Source organism: Lepisma saccharinum, chromosome 2 (assembly GCF_977018435.1).
Source record: "Lepisma saccharinum chromosome 2, izLepSacc3.1, whole genome shotgun sequence".
In the NCBI taxonomy this organism is placed as follows: domain Eukaryota; kingdom Metazoa; phylum Arthropoda; class Insecta; order Zygentoma; family Lepismatidae; genus Lepisma; species Lepisma saccharinum.
Genome location: NC_139230.1, coordinates 4,005,193 through 4,026,096, shown reverse-complemented (window position 1 = coordinate 4,026,096; position 20,904 = coordinate 4,005,193). Strand labels below are relative to the sequence as shown.

Here is a 20,904-nt window from a genome sequence, read left to right as displayed (position 1 = left end):
AACACAGATACTCCTGTTTTCCTGTACAATTGCGACATGCATAGACCTCAAATTTTCTCCTCGGCATAACGAGCATTCCATAACACAATCTTCTCCACTTCCCCGATAATTCTCCAAATTTGAATCTCATAGTGAATCTGTGGAACTATTTGAAGCATGGATAAAACGCACAAACAGGCATAAAACGCTCAAACGTTTACGTTACACATCTCCACAACCTCGTGAAATCTGTACCACACAAATTCATGCGGTTATCCATGCCAGACGTAGTGTTATCCGTTATTAAATAAGTTCTGCTGGGCCGGTGACTAACTTTTTGTTCGGAGAACTTAAACACATGTTTTTGCCATGAATCGCAAAGAAAATTTGTAGAGAACCTTAAAAAAAATTTCTTGCTAGTTTTTTATCTAATTTAGGCCTTGTTTCTGAATTACAAGCGCTCACAAAAACATTTTATTTATGTCTATATGCAGCCATGAATTCCAGGTTCATTGTTTCCACTGACTTGTATTGTCCTATCAGTTAACATGACATTAGTACCCCCATGGAAACGATCATGCTCGCAGAGAAGCCTAGAGGATGAAATTCTGAGATTAACCTTTCTGCTAAATTGAACGGTATTTGTAGGTAGTAGAAAATTTTCGAAAGCATTCGTTTTAAAAACTCATCCTGGTTTTGTCCTCTCTTAGAATCCTGATTCAAATTTACGTTCCCCAGACAACGTGAGGCCCTTTGCGGTAGCACGTGTTGTTTACCCTTAAGGCTCGGCTGGACCTTTGGCACCCGAATGGGCGAATTTTTGAAAAATTTCCTCTCCATACGAAAAACCGGTGTGATATTCCAAAATATGAAAAATTACATCAGCTTAGAATTGCTTCTAGAGCATTGACGTGAATTTTCGTGTAGTTTTCTTTCATTATTGTCTAGATATTATCAATAGTTTAATAGACTTACGTAATCACGAAACTATTGATAATATCTAGACAACAGTGAAAGAAAACTACACGAAAATTCACGTCAATGCTCTAGAAGCAATTCTAAGCTGATGTAATTTTTCATATTTTGGAATATCACAGCAGTTTTTCGAATGGAGAGGATTTTTTAAAAAAAATTCGCCCATTCGGGTGTCAAAGGTCCAGCGCAGCCTTAACGGTGGTCCTTCTCACAGCTTCATAATTTTCAGAAAAAAGTTTAAAATGCGAGTTCAGAGTGGATTGTAACACTCACGTTACAGCCCAGCATTTGAATTTAAAGCAGAAGTTAGTTACAATTTCTTTGTAATTAGAATCCTTATAGTTTCCAAGAAACCTTCCATGTAATCAGAGGCTCTTTCTCTGTCATTCATGACATCAAATTCTGGATCTGACATAAGTTTTATTCAATTTGGTCTCCATTCAACAAAGAACTTTCTGAATTTGTACAATATAGGACTTTTACAAAATGTTTCATTTGCCAAGATCGCTTAAAAAAATCATTTAGTTCATTCTCTATGAATGGCTGAGATTCATTGCTGGATGGGATACACGCTTCCTCATTATTACTTCCAGTTTTCTTCCTCATCAGCTAAACAGAATTAAGGATCTCCAGTGAAGTAGGGACGGTAGATCAGGTCCATATGGAACAGGAGTTGTTACAAATTGACGATCAATATATATTTCTTACTACCATCTTTGTAATAGCCCTGGCCTACCTATGTGGTGGAGTGATTATACCAGCGCGAGACAATGCCAGAGATCCCGGTATCGAAACCCTTCATGGTGTTCTTTGTGTGACCTATCACCAAATCATCACTCATCCGGGTCTTTGCGATTAGCAAAAAGTGGCAGAAAGGCAAAGTAACACCCGGTCCACACTTGCGGAAAGAATTCTTAAAAAGTTCTTAACGTCCAAGCATTCTTTCCGCATTGTCCGTAAGGTAATGCAGAGAAAATGCTGACACTCAGCGGAAACTGAAAATACGTAACTTTAATTGAAGTGACAGCCAATTATATTTTGGTGAGGAATGTAAACATTTAAAAAATGATATTTTCACCAAAACAAAAATGTGGAGCCCCTTTCCTTTTTGGGAGATGGGAATGGCTTTTATGTCGGTGTATTTTGAGATATTTACTAGTAACCTTTTTTAAATTACTCATCCGAATTAATGTGTTTGCATGCCGTGTGTTATGAATAAGCTCTCTTACATGAGTCATGACTTACCAACAGATTTCGTCTCTGCATCTGAAAGCTGAAAAGAGGTTCCTGGACCGTATTTTAATTGTTCTTGAAAAAAAGGTTCCTGGACCGAAACTGGTTGCTACCTTATTGAGCTGCACTATACCTATAGAATTGGCAAATCTACGGCCAGTGAGGTTGTCAGAACAGTTTGTCGTGCAATATGAGAGGTGGAAGAATATTGCAAACTGCTTCGAAAATCATACTAATTTTCAACACTGCATAGGAGAAAGAGACGGGAAGCATGTACGTGTGAATAAACCAAAGATGAGTGGTTCGTTGTACTACAACTACTGAAAGCTCTGCGAAGTTTGGTAACAAAGTACAGCAAATTTCATTCCACGCCGAATCTTTTCTGTTTCTGTCTTTATATTCCTCACACCGAATATCCCAAATACATGGCCTCCTTTCCACTTCCATAATAAATACTTCTGTGTCTAATTTATCTATATCTAGATCACCCATCTTCACTTGCAAAAACAATGTTTATCAGAAACACAACGCTAGAACTCAAGCACCACGTGGTGTGAAACAATGCACAAAGCGCGTCACGTGATCATTCAGCCCAGCAGACGTTCCGCTCGTGTGGACGATACCGTAAGACGCAATAGAAATAGCAGTCAGCCCAGTCTTCGTTCCGCACTTTGTCCGCTATGGGCGATGCTTACGGAATGCGGCAGGCGTTCAGCATCCGCAGGCTAGTCAGTCCGTGTGGCCGATCCTATTACTTCCTTCAGCCATAACAACCAATGCTTAAAGAGTGCTGAAACTTTAAGCACTGTTTAAGCATTCTTTCCGCCCGTGTGGACCGGGGCTAAAATGAACCAAATGAACGTATTTGCTAGTATTTTGCATGAAGAGAAATGACAATCATCGCTATGATTCTTAGGTTCTCTGTGTCATTCGAAATATCTTCTCCCATCTTTTTATCTTAGTTTTCCATAGAGTTGAAAGTGGTCGGAAAGAATCCGGCTTAAAAGAAAAAAAATATTTTCCGCGGCTTTTTTGGCTGGGCCTTTTTCGGCTATTTCCCCAAAGTGTTTCAGATCAATGAAAATACATTACTTGACTGTATTTTTCTTCTTTAACAGCTTTCATTTATCTTTCTGCTGTAAAAAGACGCCCATATCTAAATTTAAAGTACAACTTTCGATAGCTAGACATATGCAGTTTGCAAAAATTAGGGCTTTATTGAATGGATGGTTTTCCAAAATGTTATCTTCAAATTTCAGTAGGTTTTTAAATATATATTTATAGTATATACACACACACTCACATAACTTGTAGTTTTGCATATATTTTTTTAAATAGAATCTAATAGTATAATATAATTTTCAAAGTTTGATTTGTTTGAATTGTTGTTTCAAGTCCACTTTATGCACAGATAGGATGATTGGGACTAGATCTATTTTTTTAAAAACTATGTACATTAATATGCACACTTGAAATTAAGTATTAAAAAATAATGGGATATGGTATATGTCTAGGCTTGTTGACAAATATAAAATTCGGTTTAAAATAGTTGGCAACCATTTGATCTAATGAACTCTCGGGGCCCGGTACTGGGCCCCACAGCCTGGCAGTTGAGAAATTGCCCTAGTGCATGGTGACACAAAACTGAGGGAGAAACTGAAAGAGATTGGCCAGGGGAAGAAATACTACAAAAAATCTGGCATTCTGGCAGTAAAATGTTGTTTGTTTAAGCCCACTTTATGCTCAGACATGTTAATTGGGATTTGTTGGACCTGAACCACTGTGCTTTCATTGGGGATTGAACCTAGAACCCCTTGATTACAAGTTGACATTACTTTATGCCATCGGCAGGCCTGCACCCAGGGAAGAGGCCATAGGAGTCATGGCTCCCCTTCGAGCTTTGAAATATTTAAATGTGAACCTAAAAATACCACAAAAATAACATTGAAGATTTTTTTTAAATTTGTAAAAATTCAACTTTGTCCTTGCATAAGTGAATAGGTTTGTTGTGTAGAGAGGCAGGTTCCAGAAATCTGCAGTCTATAATATTGGTAGTTTTAGTTTTATAACCACTGATGCAAAGATAACAAATATTCCAATTTAGTTGGGACATTCCATCTATTTTAATCCCTTTCCTAGCTTTTTCGAAGCAGTCGTCATGAGAAAATATAATATATTGTTTTTGTTAACTCATTCATTTAGACATGTTCTTTATAATAATAATAATTTCTAATATGTATCATTTAATTTTTATATATTATCTTCTAAACATAGAATTATCATGGCCGTTCAATGGTAGTGGTGTAAAAAACTTAAGGAAATTTGAAACTACTGTTAATTTGCGGAACACCGTACTCTATAAAAAACTTCTGAGAATTGAATGTAAACAATAAGCACCAAGATGTATACCATGTGACAGCCTTTGCCAATAAGCGACTATGTGTTGCTGATTGTTGGGTTGGGAAGGGGGGGTCGATTGTTTCAGTTACTTTGGGCCATAATACTGCAACTCTACAATTGTATCTTTAGTACCTACTCCAACAGCATTTTGCCGACCGCTGTGGCAGTGTGTTTAACAAAGTATGATATGACGCCAGGGGGTCTTGGGTTCGAATCCCGGCCTGGGCATGGTTGTGAGTATGTTCCTTCATCAATATCATCATATCATCACTCATCCTCATCATCACGATTAGACCTGGCAGAAAAGTGACGTAAAATAACCTAATTCAATAAACACTACAGGATTTTAAATCTTCTTTGTTCCACATTTTCGGATCTCCGCCGCCTCCAAGGGCGTATTTCGGACAGTTGGAACCCCCCTTACCTTCTCCCACCCTGAAATTAACTAATGAAAATATACTTGTGTAGCATTTGTTGTATAATTGAGGATTAGTTACTGTCATCAAACTTATTGGAAGGCAAGGATTATATTGAGATCATGCGGCTTTGAAGGACAGTATCAAAGATGATTTATGCACGCTACTACTTATGCATAAAACATTAATCAGAAACTTTGGTTTTCATAAACTGGATCTAACACCCTTTTTTGTTATTCAATAAATATTCAATTATATATTTTTTACATTAAATTTCTTAACTGTTCTGTTGTTTTATACAAATTTTGGTGGTCTTAACTACACATAAGCTAGATAATGAATATGTACTGTTATATATCTATTCTTATACATTTTTTACCTGTTCACGTAATAATACAATATTAATTAATTTATGCATTATGAATAGACCTATAAATAATATTAACGTATTAATTTATTATACATATAAAATAAATAAAAATCTGACCATTTTCAAACAACAGTACTTGCATTTATAAGCTCTAAATCTCCCTTGTAGTAGCATACTGCTCTTAAGTATTAAATGGGATATATATGCATGTAGTTCTGCATACGTATTGTGAATAGTAAAGTTTTTAATTGTCGTGAAACATCTAATAGTTTAATATTAACTTTTGCTTCATTTTTGTAACATCACAGGAATGCAACTTGAGGATAACCAAATTTTTCAGTTTCTAAAGGGTCGATGATATGATGACAATGGCACAAACACATCAAAGTTAATTTTATGCTCGGATAGACTAATCAACATTTGGCTTAGTTTTAAAATGGAATCCGAATCACTATGTAATAAGTCTCCACTGAGGATCAAACCTGGTACTTGTTAATTATGATGTCCTCCTCCGTAGCCGAGCGGGTTAAGGCGTTCACTCGTCTTGAGATCGTTCGCTGCGGGACGGCGTAGGTTCGAATCCGGCTCTGGTCGGAATTTATTCGGCCTACGTATAGGGCCGGTGGCAACCCACCATCGTGAGGAAATTGGGGAGCTCCGAGTGAGTGAGCGTAATCCGGTTACGGAGACCTACTATAACGGCTGGGGATACGTCGGGCTGACCCCCCGACGATTCCAATACTGGTTGAAGATCTCCACGCTTAGAGGTGACGAAGGAAAGCGTGGGTGGGAGACCGGCAGTCGGTAGGTATGCCTAGGCCCTTCATGGGCTGTTGCGCAACGGATTATTATTATTATTATTATTTATTTGTTAATTATGATACGACAGTGGGTAGGTAGTACACAAACTCGCATACAGCAAAAACAAATTAGTAACTAGCAGAAATGGCCAAAGTGTGTCTCTTGGATGTAAAATTATTTAGGTAGTTCCATAATATGACCGTGAACCTCTAAAACGTTTAACTGGCACTGCAGGTGAAATACGAGTAGGTAAGCCGTAATTAGTAAAAAGCCTAAAAAACCAAAATTGCCGGTTTCTTTCCAAAAAAGCCTGCTTTTTATAAAAAAACGTCCATTCAAAAAAGCCGGTTTTTTTGCAACTCTAGTTTTTCAACACATGGTACATTTTGTGGGGAGTCTGTTTATTTTGAATACCAACTTTCATTCCAAAGTAAGCATGGTCTTTTTCATGAAATTTGTAATATTCTTACTATTTACATATAATTTGAAACTTACAAAAAACTATAAAAACTATTCATGCTGCTACTTAAGGCCATCTTATCAGTGCCAGGAATATCAGCTAAAAAGGCAATAAGTTAATGAAGCACAAGAATGTATCCTACACTACTGTGCAGGGGTACTTTAGCTTCTTTATATTTATAAAGTAAGGAAGATCGGTGTTTCGTAATTACTGTTAACTAGTGTCTTGTTATTACACTCCATTGGAGAGAGATTCAAGCGACGTGAGATCTATAAACTGTTGCAAAACACCGGCATGAATGTTATCGACCACTACCTCTTGACGTAAGGACTCCTACTTGTAAGCTTCCTTTTAAGTTGGCAACATCGTAGCCGATGGGAATGCAAGGTCACGCTGACGTCAACAGTACAGCTGGTGAGGTTCGCCTTGCTGTCCTGTAATTGTAAGGCTATGAGACTCGAAGGATGGAAACTGTAAAGCTTATTTTTATTACATGATCATTTCTGATGTCAGGAATTGAAAATAATTCATAGTCTTCAATTATTCAAGTTAACGATTCGAAGCAGCGTAAACAATGATATGATCTTTGCTTGATGATTTCGTGTTGATTCAATGGAAGCACCAGCTTTAAACAATGTTGTCTTGATGGAGATGGTACTATCGTAAACTCTCAGGCACTCCTAAACCCAAAGGTATATTACAGCAACAAATTTCTTCAACCTGTCCCTATCCTGGACAAGATCAACCCACTCTTAACCATCCTTACCAGTTCCCTTCAGGTCAGTCTTCATATTATCATTCCATATTCATCTTGACCTTCCTACAGGTCTCTTACCATCAGGCTTCCCAACAAGGATCCTGTAAAAATTCTATCCTCTCCGTGGCAGCACACCGAAATCTTCTTGATTTAATTATTGTAATATTATCAGGGGATGCATATGCATTATGCATTTCTGTATTAAGTAAACCTTTTTCACTAACTTGTTTCAACTCTACTTTATGTCGAAATATATTTAACATTCTATTTTCAAAAACTTGTGTTCATCTATCAGTGTAAGGGTGTGATATCCTTACAGAACTTTCGGCAAAATTGTTTTGTATATTGTTAACTTATATATTTTTTATTTGGAAGAGGATACATTTTATCCATTACCATAGTTAATTATGCTTTCAATTTCATCTTCAATATAGTTTTAATTCTGAATATAACTCCTAAGTATTTGAATTTAGAAACTATTTCGAACAGGTTGATACCTATAATTAGGTTTCGTCGTTTAAGCACTTACTTAGTTTTTATGTGTAACTTCCAAAGCTATTTCTTTATGCTGCTTCTAAAATTATGTAAATATTATTCTTAACTTCTTAATCTACCAAGAACAAATGTCGGTTAATTTCTCTCTCAATTGTTTAATTTTCTGAAGAATGAACACACTAGGTATGTCAAAAATACAGGCTTTCTTATTGTAAAGAACTCGGATCTTACTTTGCATTACTTTTACTTTGAATTACTTTCCTCCATTATATCATTGTAAAATATGGGGTTTTCATTAATGCACGGACCGAAAATATGAAGCAAATTTTCAAGTTCGCTCGCAAGCTGCACCAGTCACCTCGATGGCAGAGCGCTTTGCGTGTTTTACTCGCAATCCCTCCACGGACTGCCCTAGGTCAAATAAGATAAAATGCAATACAAGCAGCACTAAATAAATAAATAAAAAACATAAAGAGGAACGAAGCATGGTTCACTTTAAAGAACACGAGACATTAACTCCGACAATGCTCATCTCATACTTCTCTGTAATTTGCCGACCTCCGTGGCAGAGTGGTTAACACAGCGCGCTACGATGTCAGGGGACCCGGGGTCGAATCTCAGCCTCGGCATGGGTGTTCTTTGTGAGTGTCCTTTCACCAGTTTCATACCTTCACATTCTCATCGTCGCGATTAGCCAAAAGGGGCAGCCGACGCTAAATTACAACAATTTAGAAAAGAAACATTGTCATTTCTGTTGACTCTACTGAGATGAATTCCATGAATGGTATAAAATATGCCTACTTTTAATGTTATTTGAGTTGTCTATGAACAAAGCGCTTGGCTTTCAGACATCGGCTTGCTTCGGTGTTCTTTCAATAGACTCGTTACAACCAGGTTGTGTCCAAGACCAAAACATACATGTTCACATTTGACTGGGAAATATTGTTCTCTTTGGTTGATTTGGTGTTTTGAGTCCACTATATGCACAGTAAGGCTAATAGGGACTGGACCTACAGTTTAAAGTGGGATCCGAACCACTATGTGCCTCCACCGAGTATCGAACCCGGGATCATTAGATTACAAGGCGACGACGCTACCACTGCGCCATCGGGGGACCCAATATTGTTCGAATGCTGGTATATGTACGTTTATGTTCGACAGCCGCAAACCAGATCTTCTGTCTTCTAATGGGGGGGGGGGGGTGAACAATGGCGCCAACTTAACAGTTTTCAAAAACGTAATTTTATTTAGATTTTTCTATAAAATTATATTTTCTCAAATCGTGGTCTTGTAACTGCAACACTCAGAATCTTCCTGTTTCTAGGACCTATGTGTGGGAATAACTGGCAACACTGATTTTTTTAAATTGTACAAGACATTTTACTTTCATTTTTACGATACAATATTGAACGACTTTCTCCTAAATTTTGCAAGATTTTAAGAAGTCTCACTTTTAGGATGCAACGAGCCTATTGAAAGAGCATCGATGTAATCCCTTATGTCCGAGCATCAAGCGCCTTGTGTATAGACAACCCAACTAACATTGCAATTATGTGGGTTGCATACAATTGAGGCGTTGAACGAGAGAGGGGGCCAAGTCACAAACCTATGAGAATTGTTATATCACAGACCCTTATCTGTGGTTATGTGGTGGAATGCATGTGCCTGATTGATATTTTCGCAAATAGTAGAGTCCTGGCTTTGCTCCACAACTGTGTATTGGCCAAGATCAGAATGTGGGGAGTGTCAGTGTGAAGCCTATGGAGTGAGAGAAGGGATCAAACTGCACGAGGCTTGGCCCCTTTTCTCGTTCAACGCCTCAATTCACAGGTATTTATCTCAATAGATTGTAGGACGTTATCTCTCGGGTTTTTGGTCCACGTTATGTTTGTTAATTTAATGCTGCTTGGGAACGAACCTGACAAACTTGCTTTATAGTTTAATTTCATGCATTAGTAAAACTATTAAGCCTTGTTTCAAAGTTTAATAAAACACTCCAAATCCTGACCAAGGCAGAATTTGTTGTAAATGTAAGTTTTCCACCCTCTAACAAGGTCTTCTTCATAGATTCATACTAATATGCTTGTAGCATTTTAGTTTGAATCTTTGTCTGAACAAGACCCTGTTAGAGGGTGGAAACGTTACGTTTATAGTGTTATTTTACAATAAATTCCGTGCATTAGTGCAAACTCTATATATTGTATAATTATACTTGGGAGGAAACAAACACACAGAACAACACACACTTCCACCACCACATACACACCACACACACGCACATAAACATACAAAACTAAGTTATAATTTCCAGATGAATGTCCCAAGAACATTAAATGGAAGGCATGAGATTTTTCATATTACGAATGCATCTGTTTTTGAGATACGTGATTTCTGTGATCCACAGTGAAATAATTATTGGGGAAATGAAGATGAATTAGGTATACAATTATTTCTTTTCTTTTTTAAAGAAAGAAAATGCTTAATCATGGAAAAATAATATTTCATCTTAATCGGCGAAGTATTTACGTTCGGGCAGCTGGCGAATCTCCTGCGATACAACGACAGCGGTTTTGTCTATAAAGTCAACAATGCTATTATCCACATCTTGAAGGTTTCTGAAGGAAGAATCCAGTAGGTGATTCTGCAGGAACCGGGACAGATGGTAGTCTGAAGGGGCCAGGTCAGGGGAATAAACCACTTGAGGCTCAACGTCCCAGCACAATAAATGGAGAGGCTCCTTTTGCCGTGTGCGGCCTATCGTTATCATGTAGCAATATCATCTGCCTACTCTCACTGCCGGTAAATGGTCTTTTCCTCTCAATTGTGTTACTCATACGAATCAATTGACATTGATTTTTTAATTTTTGTTCAACATTTCTTCAACCTCAAATTTCTTTGGCTCTCCAGGATGCTGTTCATCTTCCAGACTAAAATTCTTCTCCAGGAATCGCCTAAACCACTTCTTGCGGGTGCTGTATGATGCAGCATCTTCATCTAAGGCAGAAAAAATTATTTCCTTCGCCTCGGCGGCATTTTTTTTAGGTGATATGGAAAAAGTATGTAATGCCTCACGTGATGCTTTTCTAACGACATCGTGCTCACTACTGCTTCTTTATGTTGCGTTATCTGCTAGTCGGGTATTTCACCTTTTAAGGATGATGTTGGAGTGACCAAACATGGCGGGGAAAGTTTCAATTTGAACAATTGCAACAGTAAAGAACAAAATGTGAAGTGATAGAGACCGAGAATTGATATGTGCACCTAATATTTTGTTCTTTAGGAGTTGGAGACTTACTGAGGAGGGAAATTGACTGAGTGGAAGACAGAGGCATTTTGACGAGAGGGCACTCATCAAATTTGATCTTTTAATTAGTTTTTCATACTTCTAATAGATCTTCCATCGAAAGCGGACATAGATTCTCTAGCGGAGGGAAGGGTATCTTCTCGAAAGGTCCATAGCTACGATTCTCCTCTCGCTTCCAGCCGTCTGCTTTATGTACTGTCTGTTCAAACCAACTCACGAAACATGTATCTAACGAGAACGCACACGCAAAGGTAAACATATCCATCTGATAGTAACAACAAGAAACATGCCTCGCCCCGAAGGTTCCAAGATAGACTTCTGGGTTTTTACGTGGGTGTTAATTTTTCATCTAATGACCATTCATCACCGTCCGGTTTAACTGTAGGTCTAGTCCCGATTAGCTTTTGTGTGCATAAAGACTTAAAACAAACCAAACCAAACTCTAAAAGCACATATTTCTTGCACATCGTGTTCATATTTTAAATGCAGGTGAGTTAGTATGTGGTTGAGAAAATTAACTCAAAAAATATAAAAATTATTAAGACCAATGACAAAGTCAGCAGAAGTACTATTGTCATGCAAGGAATTCATAAGCTTAGACATGACGTTGAGGCAATTGATGTTTGACTTTACCAAGGTCACCAGTCTTCATTGCAATGCTACAGGCATCGTTAGCGAAATATTGCATTCTGTAGCTTGCTTGATGCTTAGTATTTTTGTCAAAATTGTCTCCCTCAACTTTTGAATTGTTACAAAAGAATGCACACAAGAAAATATAATGCGCAATGTGTGCTCGGGGAGAGAAGAGTGCTTCTCTTCTCGCATGCAACTCGTTATATTTATATTAATATTTATTCAATAACACGGAAGTCGCAGTGGTTCTGTCGGCAGGGCGTCTAACTACCACGTGGGAGGCCCGGGTTCGATTCCCCAGGTGGATGATTTCAGATGGGAATTCTTCCAGCAATGTGTCTGCATAGAGCAACTCTGCGGCTCACCCAACTTCTAATCAACGGAAAACCAGGGAGCAACCTTGAAGGGGTTAAGGTGGCCGAAGCTTGGTGCTCATCACATCACCTACGCTGTGGCAGGGATCAAGAATGTATGTGGCTCTGTGTGCCTTTGTGGTTTACATGGGATAACTTTAAATGTATTTATTCCATAAACGTGAAATACACTAAAGTTAAAGTAGAAATAAAGTACTGAATATGTTAATATAACGATAGACAATCATTTGAAAGTAACTTTTAGTAGAATAAAACTAGAATGCTCGCAGACTTCCGTGGCGACTTCAGTGCGCTACAACGCCAGGGGTCCTGGGTTCGAATCCGGCCTGGGCATGGGTGTTCTTTGTGACTGTCGCTTCATCAATTTCATCATACTGAGTTTCCTCGTTTTTTTACCATGCATCAATTTCATGATATCACACGCCCTCATCTTCGCGATTAGCCAAAAGTGGAAAAAAAGCTAAGTGAAATAAACCAAAGCAATAAATCAAAACTCGAATGCCCACTTCTTCACTTGAATGAGTCTAGTTGTTTGCACAACATCTTCGTGGCTCGAAACACACTTGTAGGTAGAAGTTACAGCTCTACAATTTACGCATACCTCTGCCTTCTTATTCCAATCACTTATTTATTACTGCTGAATGTAATGAAGGCTGTGTTTGTTTTCCTGTTTTCATGAGGCATTAAGCTAGTGCAAGAATCTCAGGGACAATATCGGAGAGAACGAGTAAGGTAAAAGAAAAGAAAAGTTACATTATACATGCCACGGAATGTTTCCTTGGAAACTGTATCGATTATTTGGAAGCCGACATCTGATCATGCAAGTTGCATGTTGAGGTATATGTTTGTCACTTAAGTTCGATAAAGACGGTCGTGTCCAGAGACCGCCTCGTGGGATCATCTGCTTCTTCCGTGAAAACGTGCAGTGAGTGATCAGGAAGATAGTAAGGGATATCGGGAACCGGATCAGCGAGAATAACATGATATCGTTTACGTACGAAGGTAAGCTAGGCGAGTCCAATGTTCTCGGTTTGTTGTCCTTTGTGTGCACAGCTTCTGATCCTTTGCTTGGTAGCGTAAACTTGTTGATAGTTGTGCTTCACTTAATTGAAAATGGTGAACTTGTCTTTCGAATCGTTCTCTTCCTGTTAACCATTCTGCATGTGTTGGCTTCCGTGACTCGCCGTTCCCAGAAGCAGTGACGAACACCAAAAGGTGCCGTGAGTCTGTTGCTCACATGCTCTTTACTCTTTTTACAACAGTCAAGAAAATTTTGATAATAAACTAACTTTACCCCAAATATGATTTTTCATGTGGTATTTACGGCCATGATAAACTTGACTGCTTCTACGATGTTTTCCTGCTAATTTTTTCTGGTGACGTTACTGCCCGGGAACATTTGATCTTTCATCTTCTTCCATTATTCCAATCCTCTTAAGATAGCTATAGAAAGAGGCCTTATGGAGTGTAAACGTAACCAAATTATTGGACGCCTTGTGATCAAGGGGTCCCGGATTGGATATCCAGTTGAGGCACATAGTGGTTCGGATCCCACTTTAAACTGTAGGTCCCTACTGTGCATGTAAAGTAGACAAACACAAATTCGAACAAACTATTCTTGGCAAAAGAAAAGATTGTAGAAGAAAGGTTCTATTGAAAAATGTCTGTGTGTAAAAATAAAACATCAAGCTTTTGTTTCTGCCACATCACTATGATTATATCGTACAATACTCTGCATAAACCAGTTACTGGATTCAAATTCTAGGAATTTCCATCATCTACGCATTCTTATCAAATTCCACAGATATTTTTATGCGAACATTTCTACAAAAACAATATCTGGTAAGAGCATCCAATTATTTTTCATTATTTCTTATTGCCTTTGATAATTTTTCTGTACGTAGAAGATAATTTGAAACCTTTCTATTAACTGTTACCCTGATTCAGTGCATGGCAATTTGTTTTATTACCTTATTTTCGGGTTTAGTTACATAATTTATATCCTATTTTCTTTAATTATAATTACAGCCCCTTCCACTCTGTGATAGGCTGCCATTTGCTTCCTACCTACTTGTAGCAAGCTGTAAAAATGACTGATTACTCCGTCTACTCTTTTCGGTTTGCTTTATTTTTATTGTTGTTTGGAGTCGTTATAGTTTTAAATTTGTAGGACATAAAGCTGTTATTTTACTTTCCACAATGGAATGTAAAAAATATCATTGCAATCTTAAGTGCAACCCCTGATTCCAAAAGTAAATAATATCCAGGTAGTGAGAGCTCCAGAAGTTCCATTTTCCACAGACTGTTGGCCTCGGACTGCAGATAGCCTTCTGGTAGGTTAAAATTTATAAATAGTGTCATTTATTTACATATTCGGTGAATTCAACAGACTTGCGTAGACTTATAAAATCAATATAATTATAATATCGAGGATATTAGAATACTAATGCGACTTAATTTATGTAACATTAATTCGCAAATCCTCTTTTATATTGCATAAATAACATGGAACATTTTTTTCCTGTTCATTTGTCTTACAGGGCACTGCTCTGGCTGTCCCATCTATCCTCCACTAACTTTCACGTTGTAGCTCTTAGACTGATTTTACCGAAGTGACAAACCACATATGTCGTGTACCTCCTGAAGAGTCAATCCAATAGAGGCATGCTTCTACCATGTGAAGTGGCCTCCCAGATAATGGTGATAACGTCGTAGCCTTGGTCCAAGTGGAGGCACGTAGTGGTTCGGATCCCACTTTAAACTGTATGTTTAGTCCCGATTAGCCTTTCTGTGCATAAAGCGGACATATAAACAAACTCAAACTACGTGAAGGGTTGAATTTGATTCGTTCTCAAGCGCCATGTGTAGCGTGCCACTTCGGTGCGAAAGAGGCTTTATTCTGTCACACGTGCGAGCAAACTGATGGGCAGAGGAAGACGCACACGATTAACGAGTCTCCGATGACGCTATTGTGCATTGTACACATGGATGTTAGTTGGAACCAAGTCGTTCAGTCGGTAGGGCGTCTAACTGCGACGCCGGAGTTCTGGATCGATTCTCGCGGTAGTTCTCTGGTGGATTTTTTCCCATCGTCCCTGCATAAAACGGTCCCAAGGTGTAAGGACTGCCCGAGCGTGGTGCTGATACAGTTCACGTCCCCTACATGCCTTCATGGTAAGTTGCAATACGCAGGTGCTGCTTAGTTTGTTCAGTTACTCTCCTTTAATTCTGTAGCCCTCTAAACTAAGAACGGAATGGGAGGGGAGCTCTTGAAAAAGATTAAAGAGGAAACATAATACCGGTTCGAACCCAGGAACTGTTCTAACTACTACACCCCGAAGGTCTTACAGGGAGTGTTAACACTGGATGCCAATCAAAGAGGAGTCGGGGGAATAATTTGTTATCGTTTATTACAGCTTTCAATTAACTATGCAACTATCTTAAGTCATCCAAATACTCGATAATTATAATGTTCCAAATTTACTCCATTTGTCTATCTTTGCTATGCCCGTTATTTTTGGTTCCACTACTGGCACGTGGGTCATCTTGTTTGTGTTAGAGCAGCTGACGAAATGGAGAATTAGAAGTTCGTGCCGTACTGCAACCGCTAGTGACAATTGTTTACTTTCAACTCTCAATTACATGGGTGGAGTGTAACTGTTGGTACGGAAAACAAAGTTCACAACATAACACACTTATGCATGTACCACACACACACGTAATACATCAGCGCAGTAGCAATATTACGTGATGTATGCATCGCAGTTGTACATATCCCTGCCTTAAAAACACAAACACTGTAAGGACAGCACAGGACAACACGGCCCCACAAAGAACTGGACTGTCTTGGGTGCAGACGTCAGAGCCTCGTTAACCTGTAAGAATGCAGCCCATGGTGTACTATGTGAACACTTGATACTTGAATGCCTTCTGAACAGGTTACCCCTTATATCCCAGAATCTGAGCTTGACTCTGTCAAAGTAACCAATGTTCAGATTGAGATATTCCGAAAGAACGGTGCAAGTTCAACTTATGAAATAACAGCACGAGGAACGGGGCTTGCTGTTATACAACTAGAATATTTATTGAATCTTGAAATAAATATAATTGCCATTATTAAATCAATGTAATAATGACTTTTCTTAGTTTGCGTTTCGTTAGAAATAGTGATATTTATCAATTCTGTACAAAATATCTGTATTAATATTTATGCGGTTAAGCACGGGCACAACATTTCAGTTTAATGGCTAGGGCTTGGGTGCAAGTGGTTCAGAGTTCGATTGCTGGTGAGAACTCAAAATTTCGGTGTTGACCGAGCATGGTGAGGACAATAGGGAAGTTACTTTAAAGCCATGGCAGTGTACTCCGGCTTCGAAAGCCAGGAGACAGCGGTGATGGGACACAGGCCTTGGCCCTCAATGGGCTGTTTGCACTACGGGGCTTTTGTTAGTAAACACAGAAGAATAAGAATATATAAGCGTGCGTATTTATCTGTATTTGTGGCAGTTAAAGTTAAATTATTACTAAATTTAAGAGATTTACTAAAATAAAGTAACTATTTTATAGTATTGGAAACTAACACGTGAAAGTGAGACAATTAAACCTTTGAATCTTTTTTTCTTTCAAACAAATGAAAGATTCGAATCAAATTTATATAAGATTTGTTTTTAAGAATTTAAATATATTTTCCAACCAATAAAGAATTTATCTTACAGATTACCTTAAGTGTTTAGGCTACATTCCAAATCAACATTAAATTAAATAATAACATAGAAAATGTCCCAAGTTTCTAAAATTCAATTTTATCAAAACTTAAATTACAACAAAGGCACCATTACACTTTTCTTTATCTCGTCTAAGAGATCTAAATAAATGGAAGAGGGACAAATTACGGATTCAGCAATGCAGGTGAGATGAAGTAACTCATGTTCGCGTAAAAAGAGGAAATGAAAGAAACCCCAAACTAATTGCAATAAATCTACAGAAAGGAAGTGCCACATACATAAGACACTTCACCCATCACACATTACCAAATCCTTGTATACCTAAGGGAAACCAAAGAGGAATTTTTTAATGATAGTTAAACCAAAAGTTATGATTTTTTCGTTACAAAATGTGTATATAGCAGGTTATTCTTTCTGTATGCACTGCTTTTATTACTGACTTAATTTAAATGGAATGGGACTCATTGCACAGCCTTGTTCCATAATACCACTGTTGTTCATTTTCCAGGATGGCGAACGAAATAGACGTTGACTCTCTGGTGCCTGCGGGTCTTCAGACTGCCAGCAAACACAGTGACGTAGGTCACGTTCCGTCCAATTATAACAAGCTATCGGAGAATCTCCGAAAAGTCACTCCTAATGAGATCCAGTGTACCATGTTCTGCGGCGGCAAACGCTGCAGATACGAGAATCCTGAGAACTGGACGTCTGACCAAACTGCGATTGAAGGTCTCTTCTCACATTGGTAAGTTGGTAGGAATTCTCTTCAGTTTCATTTCACTTGTTAATTGCCAGTTATCTCTAATGATGTTGGTACAGGGGGCATGTGTTTTAAGTTCAGTTTCCATGCTTCAACATGTTTCGTTTAATAAAAATATTAATAATAAAATTTAAAATGGTGTGTTTAATCCATTTCGCCGTTCTGACTATGTGGTAATTAAACTGCTGTCATTACAAATGTTTAGAAAACTAGTCACTTTTACTAACGGACATCTCTTCAAGCGTAATTAACGATATATTAATTGTAGCTCAAGACCTTATTTTCCTTTAATATGGTTAAACAACTATAAACCAACTGTGTGTAAGAGATATTTTTTATGTTCTGTATTATATTTTTACTTATTATACTGTAATTAGTGAGTAAGTATAATTGGAACACTATGCTTCTATAGATTGCTTTTTGGTCACTCAAACTGTTAAACATTATATATATTTATAGTGTTTCCATGGAGGAACATCTCTACTGTCCTACTTTATATATTTTTATGGATAGTGCTTCCGCTCTCTACTTCAGAGGGGGGAGGGAAAATCAAATAAAGCTTTCACATCACTCTAAATGAATGATGGTGGAGGGACAAAAGGATATTTTACAGATTTTTTATCTTCAATTTCAAGGTTTTCCTAATTTGGAACAGAAAAAAAGTGTGGTTATGTGTATAAGTATAAAGTATGTAATTATAAATAAATAAGATTACTTTCGTTGATACCTTTAAACATGTAAATAAGTTAGCATAACGAAAGAGAGTATGGAGTTTCATATTTATCATTCTATGAAACAGATTATCGGGACAGTTACCAATCTATTAAAATGCCATCTAATAAATTTTCAATTACTTTAGTTCAAAAGAGAACATTGAAGCTGCACATGTTAATGCAACTAGACATAGAAAACCAAGATACAAGTAATATTATTTTCGTTCCTTTTTATGAAGCCTAGCAGATATTGAAGTTCATGGTACTGTATGATCGCTGAAAATCGCCTATAATACCTTGCAGTAAAATTAAATATTGCCTAAACCATGGATTCCTGTAACCAAAATCAAATAAAGGCACATAAAAGCATGATATGAATGAATGGTATAAGAACATCTATTCTTCGTAACTTATCATAGATATTAAAATAATTATGTTCATTTATCTCTAGAAACTAAGATGTAACAAATAGAGCTAAGTATACGAAATGGAACGCTAGTGATAAAATTGGATATTCACTAAAATATCTTCTGCCACGACATCCTAAATAGAACATGTTCCATGGACATTATTATTGTGAGTATATATATATATGTTAAAAGGTCGTCTTGGTGAACATTAAGTTGTAAATGTCCATACATGGTTGGTTGCTTTTACAATTCCCTCGTTATATTTATGACTAGTATAGTGTCTGTGAGTAACCTTACATTAAATATGACGAAAGTATTTTATAAAAGACCCATTCTTTTATATTTAATTTTTGTACTAGTTTCTTTAATAATATCGGAAGTGATCTCATAGTTACTAAATCCTGCATAAACTTTGATGTACGTTGTCTCTGTGCATGACTCTTCCATTTCTTGTCCGTTGACGTTTCAGGGTCACCGACGATATCCTGGCGATGGCTCGGCCAAGCACTGAATTGATCGTCAAGAAGAACCTCATTGAACAATTCAAAAGGTAAGTAGAACCTGCAAAAAAGGGAAAAAATCCTGCAATTTTACTCCAGCTGGTACCTGTAACAGTTCTCGACAGTTTCGAGTACCTTGGATCGATGTTTTGTCAGCCAAACCCTGAGGTAGCAGAGGGAATGGAGGCGCTCAAACGTTGAAATTATAACTTCGGATGTGTACTTTAGTGTGTGTGTGTGTGTATGTTGGATACTGTTTTCGGAATTAATTTACCCCAATATTTTTATATTATTGAGAAATACAGGGTTGCACTAATGCAAGGAGCGAGAAAAACTACGCAGATTCATAACAAGTAAGGAGGAGTGTTGAGCCATGAACCAATCAACGGCCGTGTCCGAAAAATGCAAGACTGTATTTGAAGCGAGCATTCTCCGAAAATGGTCTTGCAGTTTAGTCTTGAACTTGAAACCTTGGACCGGAAGTGAGTCTTTCGAATTGTACTTCTAGTACAGCGCCAAACACGATCAGTAGATAAAATTAAGAACACGTTGTTTTTCCCGTGTTATAAGCACTTGTTTTTCACCGTAGAAGTCGCATACCATTTTAAAATATTCTTATACTTACATTTCCACACATTAGATCAACTTCAACCAACATCTGGCTGACTTTCGACTTCCGTGATTTCAAACAAACTAACAACGAGTGCACAAGTTAAGTATTGAAGCCTGCAACGATGCGCGCTCAGTGCTATGATCTCGATTGCTCGCTTGATTGGCGATTTCAAACTGCACTTCCGACAAGACGTACTTCAAGTCTGCTTTTTGGACTTTTCGGAAAGGGCCAAAGAAGGTGCATTACCATCAATTAGAAATTTTTGTTTGTACTACATTGCTCAACTTAACAGCTTAGCAGTAGGGTGTGAGCGCCTCTAACCTTCCCGAGATTATCTTGGTTCAGCTCCAAGGAGAGATGTTAATTGGTTTATGATCGAGGGTAAACAAACCAACCCATCCCTGGACTACTGTCTAGGAAATCTGAGGACCAAGGCAGCGCATAATGTAGAGAAGGGAAGAAAGCGAGTGGGCGGAGCAATGCAGTGTGCGCTGCTCCAAACTGCTGGTAGCTACAGCTGCGTTTTTCCTCCCATTTATCCACTTTCCCTCTCGCGCGTTCATTGGTCGAGCCCTCTCGAGTTACTACTTGCGCAGATACTTGCTTAAATTCGCTTGCTCCAGAGAATCCCGGGACAGAGTGTAGTTCCTAATTTGGAGCCAAAACATCAACCCCTGTTGTTTCACCCGCGTGAACTGTACATTCTTGAGTTACGTTTATTGGTTGCCTATAGACAAGGCTCTGGCGATAGAAAGCGAAGACAGTTATGCATTCAAGATTTCTACATCATATCTGTATGAAACCATTGTAATTTTCTTCTAGTTTTTCACACTAGGAACATTCATACGCCCTGCTATTTGAGTACCTTCGTCACCCCATATGGGTCCTGGGTTTAATACCCGGTGGAAGCATACGGTGGTTTTGATCTCACTTTTAAACTGTATATCCAGTTCCGATTAGCCTATCTGTGCATAAGCTGGTCTTGGA

The 20,904-nt window shown here is 38.0% G+C and overlaps 1 protein-coding gene across 4 annotated transcripts in view; it reads left to right on the top strand.

Annotated features, from left to right (window-relative positions):
* The window catches only part of LOC145983876 (protein tyrosine phosphatase domain-containing protein 1-like), a 130,115-nt gene that overhangs the window by 54,081 nt on the left and 55,130 nt on the right, over positions 1–20,904 (top strand). For all 4 annotated transcript variants that reach the window (XM_083116947.1, XM_083116946.1, XM_083116948.1 and 1 more), the window contains 2 exons: positions 17,430–17,666; positions 19,274–19,354. In XM_083116947.1, the coding sequence (XP_082973073.1) occupies positions 17,431–17,666; positions 19,274–19,354 (317 nt within the window). In that variant the 5' untranslated portion in view covers position 17,430. The remainder of the gene's footprint in view (positions 1–17,429; positions 17,667–19,273; positions 19,355–20,904) is intronic.